Here is a 16,233-nt window from a genome sequence, read left to right as displayed (position 1 = left end):
TGATGCACTCGAAACAGAAGTATTTAGTAAATCAGATATAAATCAAAGAATCGTATTACAAATTTGTCAAACGCAGGAGCGATATCGCTCCACGATGGTCATGCAGCTTAGGCGACACATAAGTGTCCCCATATATTTCAACGGAAACCTTATCGCCAGCGAAGGTTGATAACGATTGCCTTTCTTATTAAATATGATGATTGGAGGAACGCCAATGATCAGCGATTCAAGTGTATTTCGATGCGGTATGAATATACAGGAGATCTCGAGAGTGTTGGGCTTTTTCTCACATTCTCAAGTCCGGAGGTATGAGAGGGGGGAGGAAAGTTTAAGGTAGTACGTCCGCGTTGAACCGAGCTTGTGAATATCTCAAAGGGCGTTAAAGCGCTCATCACTTTTGAGGGGGCAGTGCCACGATTTTGGAGCTTTGAACGAATAGTCGTGCGAGTGAGTCTCTGTCGCGTTTAGATTAAGAGCAGAAACCATTTCTACTTGCATGCGTTCGTTGTCACAGGAAAAAAGGAAACAAATTTAATTTTATGGTTCCCTTCGAGGCTTACACGGCCTTCTGAGACGCGTGCACAGCGACGTCATAAAGGGGAACAGGGAGTTTACGGTCGGCTTTTATCTTCAGTGACCTCCGCGTCCCCTCTCAGATTGTCGACTTTTTATGCTCTGCTTTTTGCACAACAGCACACGGCACCCGGTCAACATCACTGATTCTCAAAGCGGGTGGTCAAAATCCAGAAGAAAAAAAAAAAAGCAAGCGCAGACATCTTACTTAGTTCATCGAACGAACAGGCTTAGCCACGGCGGTAGCAACGGAGATGGGTTGGTTTTGTCGTCTAGGGGGTAGATGGCGCCACAAAAACGTAGTATAATTGTGGTGGTATTACGACGCTCTCGACAGATTTATTTCGATTTAAAACGGCAATAAATTTGTCTGTTATGAAAGGTCGGTGTTCTTATTTTCTTTATGACGTCTCCCGGCTTATGGATTACATTTGCAGAAAAATGACGAAATGGGCCACGTATGAAAATCCAGACGCAGTATATTTTAATATTATATATGAAAGCCACAAAAGTATGATTACGCAAACAGAAAGTTGGAACCACGAATAATGCTGTGCTCAATATACACTTCAGAGGTTTCTTCTGAGCGAAACAGCTGAAGTACCCTTTGTTGTACTCAAGCATATATCTCCTCTACCGGCGTATTTTTGCAGCTATGGGCATATCCTTTACCGTTCTTCGTTCTTGGATCAATTGGGCTGGTCGTGATCCCTCTTATCGCTACAAGAAAAAAAATTCCAGGGGAAGAAAAAAAGAGTAAGTCTTACGATTTCTATTTACCATATAGTCCAGTCAATTAAGCGTACGTTTTTTTGTCGCGGAATGTAATAATCCTCATCTCTCAGCGTTCCAACACATTTAAAACGGTTCACTGCCGATGTGGGTAGAAACTGGAGGAGAGGAAGAGATGACAGAGCTCTGGTTGGAATAATCAATGGGTAGACGCAAATCCTTTGTCTCCATTCGCTATTGGAACATATTCGGACGTCAAGCACCATCACCCGGCAGCATATTTGTTTTGGGGCGCAGGCGTTAGACACCCTAGCAACGGCACTCGCGCCGGAATGGCTGCTCGTGGAGATGGACGCTGCCGCCCTCACACATAGCAACGCGCGGTTGCTTGCGTCAAGAAAAACAAAAAAAAGGGGGGGGGGGGTTGTAAGTTTTGCCATTTCGCTGGGACTTTTTCGCTGTTTCGCGGTTCTTGCGATGCGAATTGGATTTCGGATTCGGACGGCGCGTGTATCACTGGGGAACGTGTTAAGTTGAACTCATCTGACTCCCCAGTCAACTCTCACCAGCAATGAGTGTTGCCACTCAATAACAATAAACCAATAAAAAAATCATGTGTCATATATCCTTTTGCTCAATGCTTCATATAAAGCGCTTGAAAAGCCACTAATTACTCTTTCCTTTTTTTTTTTGTGGGGGGGGGGGGGGAAATTCGGCTTTTTAAACGATACGACTGTCTCCCACCAATAATAATCACACATCCGTTTAATATTAAAATTTAAATCCGGTCTTAGGACTTCGAATCTAGAATAGGTGGTTGAAAATACTGGGTTACAAACAATGTAATCTACAGGTGTGTGTGTGTTTTTTTTTTTTTTTTTTTTAATATCCCAGTTTTAGGGTTTTCCGAGTAAATATTTTTACCAGAAAGCACACAGTTTTTATTGCTCTTCTGTTTTTCTACTGGGATTCTATTTAATGTATCCATTCGTTTCCCTGGAATAACGTCTTATGGGCCCTAAATAAATCAAGGCATGATAATGAATGATAATGATGATAAAAGACTTTGAGAGACACTTTTCATGGTTTGATTCCGAATATAGATAAGTAAAAAATAGTTATTTTTTTCTTGTATATTTCTGAATGTTTCGACTTCTGACGTTCTTGCAGATATGTCACGTAAAGGAACACCCACCAGCTTCTTGCCTAGCCCATTTTTTCATATATATCTGTCCGAAACGCTTGTTAGCATTAGCCTATTCAAGGTTAGCTACCGACGTTCTCTGTTTATGCTGCCTCTGTGATCTGTGTTTTAGCCAAGTGCGAGGGGCCTATGTTGGAGGAATCTCAGTCGCAGCAGGCAAGTTACTACAGGTTGCTGCTGAATCCGGCATTTGCAGTTGATATTGGATCGATGATGTTAAGTTGGGTCATCATGGCCTTCAATGAACCGACTCTTCAGCCTTATTTGGCCACACAGGTACTGTAAACCAAATATATATCATAACGTTTTTTGAGGGCACGCACCCTGATAAAGCGTAGCGTATGAAAGGCCTACATCAATTTTCTCATTGAAAAAAAAACGCTGTGATGCATGTAACAATAAAGTGTGTTCTAAATGTACTAAGAACATATTTCTGTAAAGCAAATTCATGTCACGATTAACAGGGCCCATAGTGATTTTTTGCGATTTTCTTCCTTTTTTTTTTGATGCAAGTACAGACGCTAGCTTTAACGGAGACAGGGGTTTTCTTAAGGAAAACACACACGTAAAGATGTCTGAAAAACATCTTCGCTAAAGTGATCATGTTTGACTTTCACCAACATGTTTGCATCGGGGCTTTTTTGTCTGATATTTTATAGCTTAAAAACCGAAATGCTCATTCTTTTTAAAATTAAATGTTTGTCCTTATTACGGCTATACCAGTGAATAATATCACGCACTGATTTTATACATTTTGTGTAAAGGTGAGTTTTACGAAAAACGCTCAGGATCGGCGCAAATCAATACAGGTTATTTGGAGATTCACTTTAACGTATAGCATAATGCGCTCGACAATCTACTACACTCTAAGGAATGCCTGCGCGTCTACTTACCCACAAAACCCCCGACGAGCCAATCTCTGCGATCTTCGAAATCAGCAGACCGAATGATGAGGCGGAATATCCGTTTAAAACTAAAAGTGAAGTCTGCGCTGTGGCCTTGCGCAGTGCAAACCCGAAGGAAAAATCCATCAGTGTAACCCTGTTTGGCCGTCAATGTTTTCTAGTGGACCGCTGACTGTGCCTGACTGTACGTCAAACATGTCTGATCTCTGACCGACAGTCAAACTCCAGTCAGACTCCACTTGTCGGCTTTCTGATGGTTTCCTGGTGGCAGTCGGCCGCCGCGAAATGCCATCAAGATGTCTTGGTGGCGATTCTGATTGTACATCGATTGGCTCTGACTGTACGTCAAAAAGCTTTGACGTGCAGACAGACGTATGGTCGAAGGACGTAAAGTTCGTTCGGGTACCACTATTTCGTCAAATCTATGAATACGAAAAATATTCTATGCAGAAGAAAACGATTTCGGGACGTGAGCCCATAAAACTGCAGATGTTAGAGATGTGACACGCAGCCGACCGACAACCTTGATCAGAAGCCCGCCGAAACGCCGAAAACGCCACTTCGCTTCGCCCATAGAGGCTTCGTCGAGCTTTCATGAACGATCGCTCTCGACTCGTTTTGTTTGCCCGCTTGCTCCAACCTGTCGATCCTGCCCGGGCTCTACAATGTTTTATGTTTTAGTAGAATTTCTACTCGACAAGACCCACCCTGTTGCGAGTTCCGACGATGTAAGGGACTTTAGCGGTGTAGTTTAAGACGACAAGGTGTACCAGGTCTACTGGGCTGGAGACGCGCGAACAAAAGGATCGTTCTACGGCGCGAAAGTACTCTACATGGCAGGTGAGTAGAACTGAAGTACGGCGAGTGATGTACGAGTGCTTTGCATAACATGCTGAAGGCTTAACTGCATTTGCAACCGAGGCATCTCGGATAAAACGAGTGGTGAAATCAAGTTTTCTAAGCAGTGGCGTAGCATAGGGGTTAGGGTGTCCGATTTGTAGGCAAGTGGTGCCGGTTCGATCCGCGGTAGTCCTACTTTTTTTTTGCTTTTTTTCTCGAACATTTTGTTTTATCGAGGCATTTGGCAATATTTATGAGTGCGTATAGCTTTACTCTTATATAAATGCTGCCCTTGTTGATGAAATTACGTATCTTGATGGAATTACGTATCTTGATGGACTTTGCTATAGGGAAGCGCCATGCTTGCATTGCGTAGCGATGCAAGCATAACGCTTGCATGTATTTATAATACATGCAAGCGTCATGTAAAATTTTTTAAAATTTCCGTCCGTCTGTTCGACTGTAGGGCGTTGTATGTCTAATTGAAGTTTGGGGGTGTATTATATGGGACAAAGGGTGTAAGAATACACCTTTTGATACCCTTTTTTCTTGAGAGTGTGTAAACAGATGTTCTGCCTCATCATTCGCTGAGTTCGTTTCGTAGATCGCAGAGATTGACTCTTCGAGGGTCTTGTGGGTAAGTAGACGTGCAGGCATTTCTTAAAGTGTAATAAGAATGTGATTTGTTTATTTTTACGTGTATTATTACTCTGTTTCTTTTAACAAATCATGTTCTTGCAGTTCAAGATGGACAGTACACAAGTGGGCGTCGTTTTTATGGTGCAATATGCCAGCTACACCATTGGCTCTCTTTCATCTGCGATTTTGTGCAGTCTGAAGGTGCGAAACATAAATACTTTTGTTTAATGCAGCAGCCGCAAACATTATTTTATTAATTCTGCATTGGCATGTCCAGATGGAAACATTTTTCGGATTCTTTGGTCACGTTTTAACCATCATCGCCTACCTCATCTTGGGACCTGCACCTTTTATTTCATGCGAACCGTAAGTTCGAATTGAAAGCCTTTCATAAAATGTTTGCTCTCCATATTGCATGCGCTATACCCAGTAAAGATCACGAATGTATATTTGTTTAGAAAGAAAGCAACTGCACTGTTTGTATCAGGACGATACGTAAATACTCCTAATAGCCACATCTCACAGTCTTCAGCCCAAATTTAAAAATATTATGAATTTGCCTCCATTGTTTTTAGCAAAGATGTGCACTGATCGTCTATGATTGTTTTATTTTTAGTTTAGTCTTAAAGTAATGCAAATCAATGGCAGACCAAGCAGCTTTAAAACAAATTACAAAAAAGCTCTATCAAAATATAATTTTGCGAGTGTTGTGGCTGTGATATTTTAAAATTAAAATAGCACCTTTCCTAAACGCTCGGAGCAGCTTTACAAAGCAGCTGTCTCGTGGTGATTTTCCTTTCAACGAATCAATTACAGACTGACTGAAAAAAAAAATGAAAACTCTAACCAAGTTTGAATTTAAAAAAATATACCCTACGTTTCGGGACCAGCTCGGTCCCTTGATCAGGGGTAACTGTGGGTTGGGTGAATCTGCGCTGTCGGTTTCATCTATATCATCTCAATAATCTTCAACTTCATCTTCATCAAGAATATCCAGCGCTGGAACCCGGTTCGAAAGCTTGGGCCCGTGTTTTTCCGTGAAGCGACGAAGCTCTGAGACGTATGCGCTTGGGAGGGTGCCCGATAATCTAATGACGTTTTTTGTTTGTGTTTTCTTTTTTTTTTTTGTTCGGATATATTAGGACTCCAGGTGCAGACGTCTACGCTTGTGTTTTTCCGTGGCCAGAATCTCGCTCTTGTCGAAGTACACGCTGCGAACCAGTTTTTCGGCGTGTTCAGCGAGGGCACTGGCTTGGACGTCGTCCTTCTTCACGTCGTATTTGCGGCGGCGGATGCGTTCCGGGAAGTTCTTTGTTTCTCGCACGTAGGCAGGAGGGCAGTCCGCGCATGAGATGCGGTAGACGAGACCTTGAGCCTTCTCCTTTCCCGGCCGGTCTTTGGGAAGGGGGAGTCGGTGACGAATGGTTGTCACTGGTCTGTGAGTGACCGCTATTCCGTATTTGCGAACGTATTTCGATGGTCTAGCTGAAATTCTTTATGTATGGCAGGCAAATACGGCTCGAAGGGGCCGGGCCGCGGAGAGACGGGGACGGTGCAGCTTTTGTATGCTCCGTTGATAAATCTTATAGTATAGCCGTTGTTTTGAATATCGGCCTTGATCTTGCACAGCTCTTTTCGGAAAGATTCTTCCGTTGAGCTTACAGGCATGGCACGTCTGAAAAAGGCAGTGACCACCAATGAAGAGGACGAAGTGGATTCGCACAACCCATAGTCACTCGTGACCAAGGGACCGAGCTGGTCCCGGAACGTAGGGTATCTTTCTTCTTTTTATTCATACGTGATTAGAGTTTCAAATTTTTTCACTTATTCTTTTTATTTCCTAACCCGACAGATCTCCGCGGAATATGCTTACATTCAAATTAATCAGTGATAGTTGTGCCCCGAAGGAAATTTTCTTCACTTCTTTTGGGAATGTTTCGGTATTTCTTTTACAAACGTTAATTCAGTCACTACTGCTACCTCGATGACGCTGAACAGATTCGTATTCCAATAAAATTAGTTTTTCGTCTGGATTCTCTTATTCTCAATATTAGCAATTCGTTCGCATGTCGACGAGCGGCACTAGACTAATAATCTGCTAAATCTGCTAAAATATATAAAAATATAATAAAAGTTATTCATCCTGACGGAGTATTACACAGACAATGTTAAAAAAAAAAAGATTGCGCTTTGGTCGTTCCAGACGCGTACATAGAATATGATTTCATTTGGGGTTAGTATATTTATGTGGAATCATATGTGTACCGAGATTCCTACCTTGACCTCCAAAGACAACATGATTAGTGGTCGCTATAGTAAAACGATCGCTTATGCCAGTCATTGGGAGTGAGCTGCCACCAGTGAGGGAGCGCTGCTGTGCAGGTCACTATTGCAATAGCCGTCAAAAGCCAAGAAGTAGGAAGTCAACGAAATCCGAAACATTCGGAGGAACCACATTACCCGCCAACTATGCGGAGCGCAATTTCGTCTGCTTCTTGCACAGGAGTTCCAATGATGTCAGAACGCCGAGCTCTTTTTGGTTAATTAAAAAAAAAATAGTCGGTAGACCTCAATGAATCTACAGCATTGAGGATTTCCCATAATCTTTTCAATCAAAGCCAATCAGGGCTCGGAGTCGTTTAGACTGCATTACAACTTGTGCGCAAGAAAGGCGACTTGCTCTCCGTATAGCAGGCAATGGTCACGAGACCCTATCAAGGGACCACGGTACACTCTAAGAAAAAATGGAAGAAAAAATGTAGCAACGGCGCGTCTTCCTCCCTTTTACTGACGCGCCCCCAAGCGGTCACGAGAAACCTGGAGGAACGAAACGTTTTGTCCTTCTCCAGGCAGACGGAAGAAAGCTCTCTCCCTCCGACTCATCTTCTTTTGGTTTCGTTTTTCGAGCACGTCCCGCATGTTGATTAATAAATGTTGTTGAGTTGATCGAGCTTCAGCGGCAGCGAAGGCCGCCTGTAATTCCGTCTTCTAGTCCAAACGTTCAGAACATTTCGGTTTCATTGACGTTTTTATCACTAATTTTATCAAACGAGCAAACGAAGCCGCTAGAAACAGCAAAATTCCGGACCAGTGCAAGCAGCGCTACGTACACTGGGTAAGACTCGTAAGAGCGCCGTCTCCGGCGTCTCCGGATTCCGGGACCCACGCGGAACTAAAGTAGCGGAACCACGCGGAACTGTGTCGACGTTTTCGACGTTATGGAAATCGCAGGAACTGCGTCCAAGACAGGCAGGTTTTGCTGCCGGCTGCCTGGGTGCCTTCCGTGCTGAGTTCGGTTCTGTTTTCCGATGCCGAGTGCAACCGGCGTTCAACGTGGTTCTGTGTTTGTGCGTGTCAGCAACATAGCTGCAACATCGTGATGGCAGTGATGTGCCTTGTGCACAGAAGACTGGAATTATCGCCGATGTGACCGTGTGTTCGCGTATCAGCGGTGTAACAACAAGATGGGATGACGTAAACTGTCGGGCATTGATGCCGCTGGTCGGGCCGTGATCGAAGGCGGCAGGGTGTCGCAGGCTGACATTCCACTTTACATTAAAAAGTTTAAGACCACTTGAGGGATTAGGTGCAATCGATCAACGTGCGGATAGTCATGTTGGAACGGTGGTCGAAGAGTAAGCTCCTATCGTACAGCGGCCAATGTGACTGTCGGTTGTCTCCACCCCGAGAGCGATTGCGCTCTGGGGACAGACTGAACAGTACGAAATTATGACGGAAGTTACATAATTTACAGTGTGGAATTTTAGCATTTAAAAAAATAGTAGGTAAAATCGAAAAAAAAAAGAAGAAGAGAAGCTATTCTTTATTTTGCCGTTTAAATATACTAGGTTCCTGGAGAAACTGCCCTCCAAGTGGCGCGCTGGGATGAGCGCTAGACGTTTTCGAGATTGCCAGGGCGTATCTCCGTGCACTTAACACCTGCCGTAAATCGCGGCTTTGACTGCAATCAAGTTGATCGAAAAGCGATTTCTCTGCCCGTGAAGCATCACTTCCAGCTGAGTGAATATCCGCTCTACAGATATTAATTCAAGACGGCAATTGCAGCCGTGCGCGAACAGCACAAATAGACAAACAAACACTACAATAGAAATACAGGCTACGACGTGCCGTGCGGAGAAACAGACTCATGGCTTTAAACCGCATTGGAGCGGCTTAATTTATTAGCTTTCAAATAATTACGCCCGGATCGAACGTTTAATTTTTAATAAGAGATTGATCCCCTGAGCCATTCAAAATACTCTCAGAAGTATGACATTGATGGAAAAAAATAGACGTACTGGGAATATTTTTTATTGCTTAGGGAGTCCCCGAGAAATCCCGTACGTTTAAAACGACCAGAATAAAACACGGAAACGCAGAGCTCGAGTGTAGTGTTCAGGTTAATGTGCCGTTGTATTGATGTTTGTATATGCATGTATGTGTATACGCTCAACGTATGTTAACCTGATGCTAAGTCTGCCAAATATGTCTACTTGTGTAATGTATGTTAACTCGATGCGTAAAGGTAGCCTGAGGAGATAAAAATAGTTTTTGTGAACATGAATTGGGCGGTACCTAGCGCCACCTAGCCTAGCTACTTGCAATTACTGTGCAAGACCCTGTCATCTGGTGGCAAGCGATTTAACCTTCTTTCACCCTACGCGATGAGCAGCGGCTTCGAGTTTGTTCTTTTGAAAGCGGCTTTTGGTTTGGCGGATTGGTTTGCCATTCCTCCGTAATGTGCGGTTGACGAAGGAATTGTGATCCGAGGAACAGCAAAGGTAAGCCGTAAAGTGCGCGAAGTAACTGGGTATCGGTTGTGTCCGTTTAACATCGCAGTGCTGACGACGAGAAGACTGAGCAACTGCTTTCAAAACGCAAGTTTCTGAACGTGCGGGGGGAATCTGGCTTCGGAAATAAACACAGTTCGCGGAAAGCTCGTGTTACGCTTTTATTTGCTGCTCCTCTCGTCCCGTACAAGAGAGGTGGCGTCCTCGTTAAGCCTTATTGAGCTCAATTTTCTCGATTCAGGGCCGCCCAACGTTACCAAAACACTCAGTTGGGAAACTCGCCGTCGAAATCTGAGCCGCTGGCGTCCACCGAGACCGAGCTAAATACGGCAACAGCGCCACTCTTTATCATTTGTCTGTACTGTGGTCACCTTGAGCTTTTAGAAAGCATATTTTTGCGTAAAAACAAACGGAAAAGACTTTTTTTTGTATGAAATTTGTTGGAGCTTAATACAAAATGAAGGGCGCGTGATGTTTTCTAAAATCTTTAGTTCTCAAGGTTTTGCGGCACAATTAATATTGTTTTTATACAACCACACATCAGCGGTGCTTTCAGGTAGCGCGTCCCGACCTAGGTGCATTTTAACTTGGGTAGTAAGACGCGGCAGTCCGCTGGGGAGACGGGGGTGGTACCCTTGTAACCTCTTCCGCTGTATCTGTTTCGGCGCCAAAATGGCCGATTGAAGCCAAAATAGACTTCACGTGCAGTGCCTTCAGCGGCCGCTGCGGGAGAAGTGGCGGCGTTGTGTTTGCCATTAGCTCGGTGCTTGAGCACAGATTGGGGACACTTTTTCAGAGCCTTTTCCTAAGCTTTTTCAGAGCCTTTTCTCTAAGCGTGTAGAGTCCCGTCACCACCGCTACGGTGATAAAATACCGTGACCAGTGGCCGCTAAATTTGGCGTGTGATGTTTCGCCCGTGAAAGTTAGTGGAGGATTCTACGAGTGGCACTTTCCCGTAAATAATTTCCATACAGAGTATTTGTAACGTTTTCTTTTTCGTTTGCTTCGTATTGTTGGGAGGTGCCCAGTCTTCCATATAATGTATTTTGCGAACTTACATCAATAAAATAAAATAAAAAAAAAAAAACATTTAATTTCTACCTACGGCCCGCGTCTGCTCAAGGCGCAGCCTCTGACTTTCGCAACAACCAGCAGATAGCGGTAGCGGCCCCGGCGGGTTACAGCAGCTGAGCAGCCGGCCGGTTGCGCTAAAAGCAGACAACTTTTTCCGATCCTAAAGGGCGCGCGCTTTTTTGGTGGAAATAAGGGGAGGAATTGGCCGAGCGGGCTAACGCGTCCCAACTCGGAGCGTGGAGCGAAAGCTTGCGCTGGGAACCTCCTGGGTTCGATCCCCGCCGCCCCCGCCCGTTTCGATCTGGATGAGTTTCGTACCGGCGCGCGTTCGTGTTATCACTACTGCGTGAAGCACGTTAAAAATCCCAGCTAGAGGTTGTACTGCACTGGCTAAATTTCTCATCTACAGCTAAGAGACCGATTACCCGTCCTTCATCAAGGCTGTATAAACACACAGGGCAAACCAATTTTTTTTTTTTGTGCAAATAATGAACAGCGCATGATTCCTCTCTCGTTCGTAATGAAACACGATAAATGGACTCAAAACAAATAAAACAGGCGGTTCGTCGAGTAATTTCAGCTACACGTCGTCTGTTTTTGGCGCGACCGGGTGGTTGCTGAGTTATCCTTAGAGAGCCTAGATTGAAGAGAGGGCGGTCCATCTGAGACCATGGGCAGTGTTTGCAATTTAATGGCGGACGCCTCCTTCGGAGATTGATCGCAAGCGCGCATGCGCTGCGCTTTTGCGTGGTGAGGAGGAAAGCAGGTTGAAAGACGGAGACGTTTGCAGACGATGAACGCTTTCGGAACCTCCCTCGCAGCTCGTATTTTAATCGCGGCCCATAGACCACGTGACCTGTGATCGAGCAGTTGCAAATACTCTAATACAGGCTCCCTAGCTCCCATAATCCGCCACTGCTGCCGACATCTGTCGGTTGTTGCGCGCCAGAGAGAGGTTACACGTTTAGCAAAAAAACGCCGTAGATAAAAAAATAATAAAAAAGATATTGCCCTATTTATTCTTTTTTTTTTTTTTGCTTTTTACTCAGGTGTGCATGTTTGTGAAATTTTGGCGCGATGCCTTGACCAACTTTAGGCACAGCTATGGAAAAGCGCGACGCGTTAGCAAGCGGTCTTATGCGGTTACTTTAAAGACTTCCCCCAGATTTGGGCCCTCGCGCTATGATAAAGAGCATTGCAAAAGTAATGTAGGCCTAAATTTTAGCCTAACAAAAGAAAAATCACAGTTAAAAATAATGACGCCTGCAGATTTTGTAGTTACTGAAAGCACAAGAAACGTAGGTCGTGGCATAGAGATTGTTCCGCTTGTTGCTTTGTGAATTGTTCTTTGAGATTCGTATCTGCTAATTATGCCATAATCTCATTGGGTGCGGAGCGATGATACTATTCTCGAGAATCGCTAGACCTGCGCTGCTTAAGTTATCGGCAAGGTTGCTTGACCTACTCAGTTGATAAACTGCGCCATAGGGGCCTGCTACAAAAAAGTGGCTCCAATCCGCACTCGAGAACTGTACTAGATGCGATCTCGACGCTGCAATTTCTCCCTCACTACGGAAACTGCACGGCTACACATACCGGTTCAGTCGAGTCGCGCTAAGTCACGCAATGGCCGGTGGCGCCATCTTGCAATGTAGTCTCGCCATGGCTATATAAAGCAAAATTTGTGTTTGACTCGCCGCGAAAGGGCGGCGCTGTTATTGTATCCAGTTTGGTCTCGGTGAACTCGAGCGGTTCGTGTTTCAAGGGTCAGTTTCCCAGCTCATTGTTTGAATAACGTTGTTGTCGGTGACTATAAAAGAACACAGTACGGAGTAAGCAACAAAAAGAGCCACATGTTAATTTTAAACAAGAGCCGCTGATCTTGGGGCCCGCTCCATTGGCTAAGTTTTACCAGGGTTGTTTTCTTCTTCTTTTTTCTTTACAAGTTCGTTTTTTTTTGTGTTTTTTTTTTAAAATTCCAATTGGTTTCTACTTTATTCAGTTTTCTTAAATCGGATTAAGCCTGGAATACCAGCTCGGAAGCAGACTGTGACACTTTATTTTTATATTTCTTCATCTGCCTCACCTCGATTATAAACATCTTCCTATTTGTACCTCTGTATGTTCACACTACAATATTTTGTCTTCACAAGAACCTTCTGGATGGTCTACCTGGCCCAGGTTTTTATTGGAGTAGGAACGGCGGCTCAATTCGCTTGCCACTACAGCCACGCTCTCAAGGTTGCAGGGTAATATATTTTACAATTTCTTTTAGTGTTCACTGAACGAGTCAGATGCACGGCAATACAATACAGCTGAAGCACCGCTATCGTGAGGCACACTACGCTGTATAATTGTGTTTCTGATTTCTACCTTTGCACATATATAGCCTCTTGTAACCGAAAAAAACAAGCACAACTGCTAAAAAAAAGAAAAACATGTATGGGTTGGATATCGCTTTTTCGAGTTGTTTCTTCACAATACACCAACTAGGCCGTGCTTATATGCCTTCCTGGAAACAAACCTAGAAGAAGAAAATAACAAGGTAAGTTCGAGCGAGTAACATGTCTTCGGGCGTTGTTTTTTTAACACATCATGATCAGCTTAATTTTTATTTTCAGGGAGTGGAAGTTGTAAAATTACTTTTCAATAACTTGGTTCTGTCACAAGTGCGGCAAAGACTCTATAGACCGACCATTTTACGTTCCGCTGCGACCTGCTTCTGTTTTGCGTGTAATAAGTCACCCAAACATAAGCAATGTATGGTTTCTACTGTGAAATGGCGCAGTGCAGTGTGCCGTTATGAGTGCTAGTGTGACACATTGTGGTCGAACTAAACTGCTAAAATATAGGCAATTTTCCGAACACATGCATTTTACTGATTTTCTCGGTCTGGAAACATTAGAGACAGAACAACAGACACGCTACCTTCTGATTCCTCTCGCACACCGGTTCCCCCTCGTTTATATTGCGAAAATCGCCGCACCATGTCACGCAAGGGTGCTTCTGTGCCACTGGATTTACTGCAGAAAGTGTTGATCTTGTTCAATTAGCTAAAAATGAGTTTTTCTGATTCGTTTTTCTGGCCACATGAGCGGCATATCTCACGGCGTTTACACCTGCACATAAGCAGTGCATCAGACACATTTTAGCGTCGTTTCATTCTTTGGTTTCTAAATATCCATGCATCAACCCACTTTTCAACACCTTTATACTGTGTGCGTCATCTTCATTACATGCTGTTTTATTAATTTGTGTCGTCTCTCTTTTAATAATAGTTGTACATCATATAGTAGGGTTTTACATGTGATACTTTGCAGTAAGCGTGGCTACCCAGACACCATTCGTACGATCAGCTTCGTATCCAGCGTAGTGTTTTCTTCACTGATGACAGTGTGAGTACTCTTACGCTTGTAATTGCTGTTGTGTGTCCTTGAACTTTAAAAAGACGAGCACTCGTTAACACCATATGTCGGGTATTGTAATTATGTACTCTTTAGCAACTAAAGTTGCTGACGCTGTATGAAATTAAGCCTCTTTATCAGTTTGGCTTCAGTTATTTACAATGCAAACTTCATGAAGTTAATCACGAAGACAAATCTTAGCACATATCAAGTAGTCCTGTACACGGTATGCACGTGAAATAAAGTTATAGGGCAGCCTGTGTAACTTCTGTACAACTATCTCAAGGTATTCTGCATCTGTGTTTCTCTTCTAACAAGCAAAGCACCATGTACGATTTCAAATATTAGCATGAAATGTCTCTAATAAACAGCAATAGTAATCATGCAAAACACCGTAGACGAAAATAATAGAACTCAAAGTCACTTATTTATACAGGTTCAGCTGTGCATTAGGCGTGTGTCGTCTTCTTTTAGTTGACAAACTGTCAGCATTGCGTATTGCTTGATATATAATATAAAACTGTCCAGGTTTTAACCTGGTATCGTAATATTAATCCCAATTTTTTTTTTTTTCAGTGCTATTGCGACGTCGCCTGTCGCGGGATACTTGGCAGAGACATTCGGTTACAGGAATGGTTCCATGGCATTGCTTGGAGTTATTCTCATTTGGGTAGGTAAAGTAGCTAATTTGCACGACTTTTCACTGTCGTAAGTAAAACTCAAATGACCAGAGCAACCATATTGTTACAACAAAATATGCATAAGGAGAATATGGAAATTGAAATGGCTATTTATATTCTTTATGAAAAAAAAAGAGACCTGGATGTATATTTTTTCGCATTGCAGATGACGGGCTCATCACTTCTATATGCGAACCGAATGCTGGGATGATGATGCTCAAAAATAGGTTAAATCAACAACCCTACCTGCACCAAAATAAATGAGCAGCGGAACTTTGCAAATACGTTTTTTTAAAAAAACCTTTAAGAGTATGTGGAAATATAAACGTGTCGAAGATATCTGGACAGCTTAAAAAGAGTGCAGTTTGGCATTATGCTCTAATAGCCAGATCGTTGAATTATTAAAAAGGCGTTCACCTATTTTGCAATCAATACTGCCTTGTCGATTGAAGCACGACGCCAGTCGCCTTCCTCATTGGTTGAACCAATAAAAGAAAAGTTGATGACTGGTGTTCCCAGTGCAGAAGGCTGCACTAAACACTTAGTTACTCCCGAGAGTAATCTTCTCTGAAAAAAGAAAGGTACTGAGATATCGGTTCTTATGTCCTTTCAAAACTTTCGGCGGTGAACTCTACCAATAGAACACGATCCAACAAAATAGCGGAATTATAAGACATACCATTTGAATAATGTATTGCCAAGTACTCACTTATTTTATTTCTCCTCATTTGTTTCCAGTTGCCAGCGACTTTTCTCCAGTGGATTCAATCGCTTTGTGCCGAAAAGCGTCGTCGACGTTTGTACGTTTTGGAAAGACCTACGAGCTCGTCAAGAGAGCTGGGTTATATTTAATAAGCAACGATTAACAGAATTATAATACATTTGATTAATAAAATATGTTATCGCATCCTAATCCAGAGTTTTGCTTGTTTTCTCTGAGAAATGCACGAGCGACGTTTCGTTGATGTAATTTTCATTAGCCCAAAGTTAAAATATATCTTACTAATACTTGGATTGATTGATATGAAAATGTAAAAATAGTCAGGCTGACTGACTCAAAAAAGCATTTTTTAAATAAACTAAGCATGTTTATTTACTGATATGGACAAAAGAAACCTGTGAAACTGTAACAAAATGCTATAAATTATGAAGGTTGCTGCAAGTTTCAGAAATTCGGAAGTCCCGCGTTTTACAGTCTCACTGATCCTCGGTTGTTTTCTTTAATTTGTTCCTCAAAACAGATAGAAAATCGGTATCTTTTTTGGTGGCCATATACTTTCAAAGTATGGCATTAAAACTGCGTTGCAATAGACCAATCTGAAACGGTCAGCTTGGCTATGGTTCCAGGAACGCGTCTGTACGACTGGTGTGTTTACAGCGTCCAAACATTGG

General features: G+C 43.1%; 1 protein-coding gene across 1 annotated transcript; it reads left to right on the top strand.

Annotated features, from left to right (window-relative positions):
• The first annotated feature begins 2,638 nt into the window (after nucleotides 1-2,638).
• LOC8038156 lies at nucleotides 2,639-13,010 on the top strand. The gene is made up of 4 exons (XM_029995299.4): nucleotides 2,639-2,785; nucleotides 4,996-5,094; nucleotides 5,171-5,259; nucleotides 12,911-13,010. The coding sequence occupies exons 1-4, from the start codon at nucleotides 2,639-2,641 to the stop codon at nucleotides 13,008-13,010; spliced, it is 435 nt and encodes a 144-aa protein (XP_029851159.4).
• Nucleotides 13,011-16,233: the final 3,223 nt, after the last annotated feature.

The sequence above is a fragment of the Ixodes scapularis genome, unplaced genomic scaffold (assembly GCF_016920785.2).
Source record: "Ixodes scapularis isolate PalLabHiFi unplaced genomic scaffold, ASM1692078v2 PGA_scaffold2__306_contigs__length_199485367, whole genome shotgun sequence".
In the NCBI taxonomy this organism is placed as follows: Eukaryota; Metazoa; Arthropoda; class Arachnida; order Ixodida; family Ixodidae; genus Ixodes; species Ixodes scapularis.
This window is presented reverse-complemented; position numbering and strand designations above follow the sequence as displayed.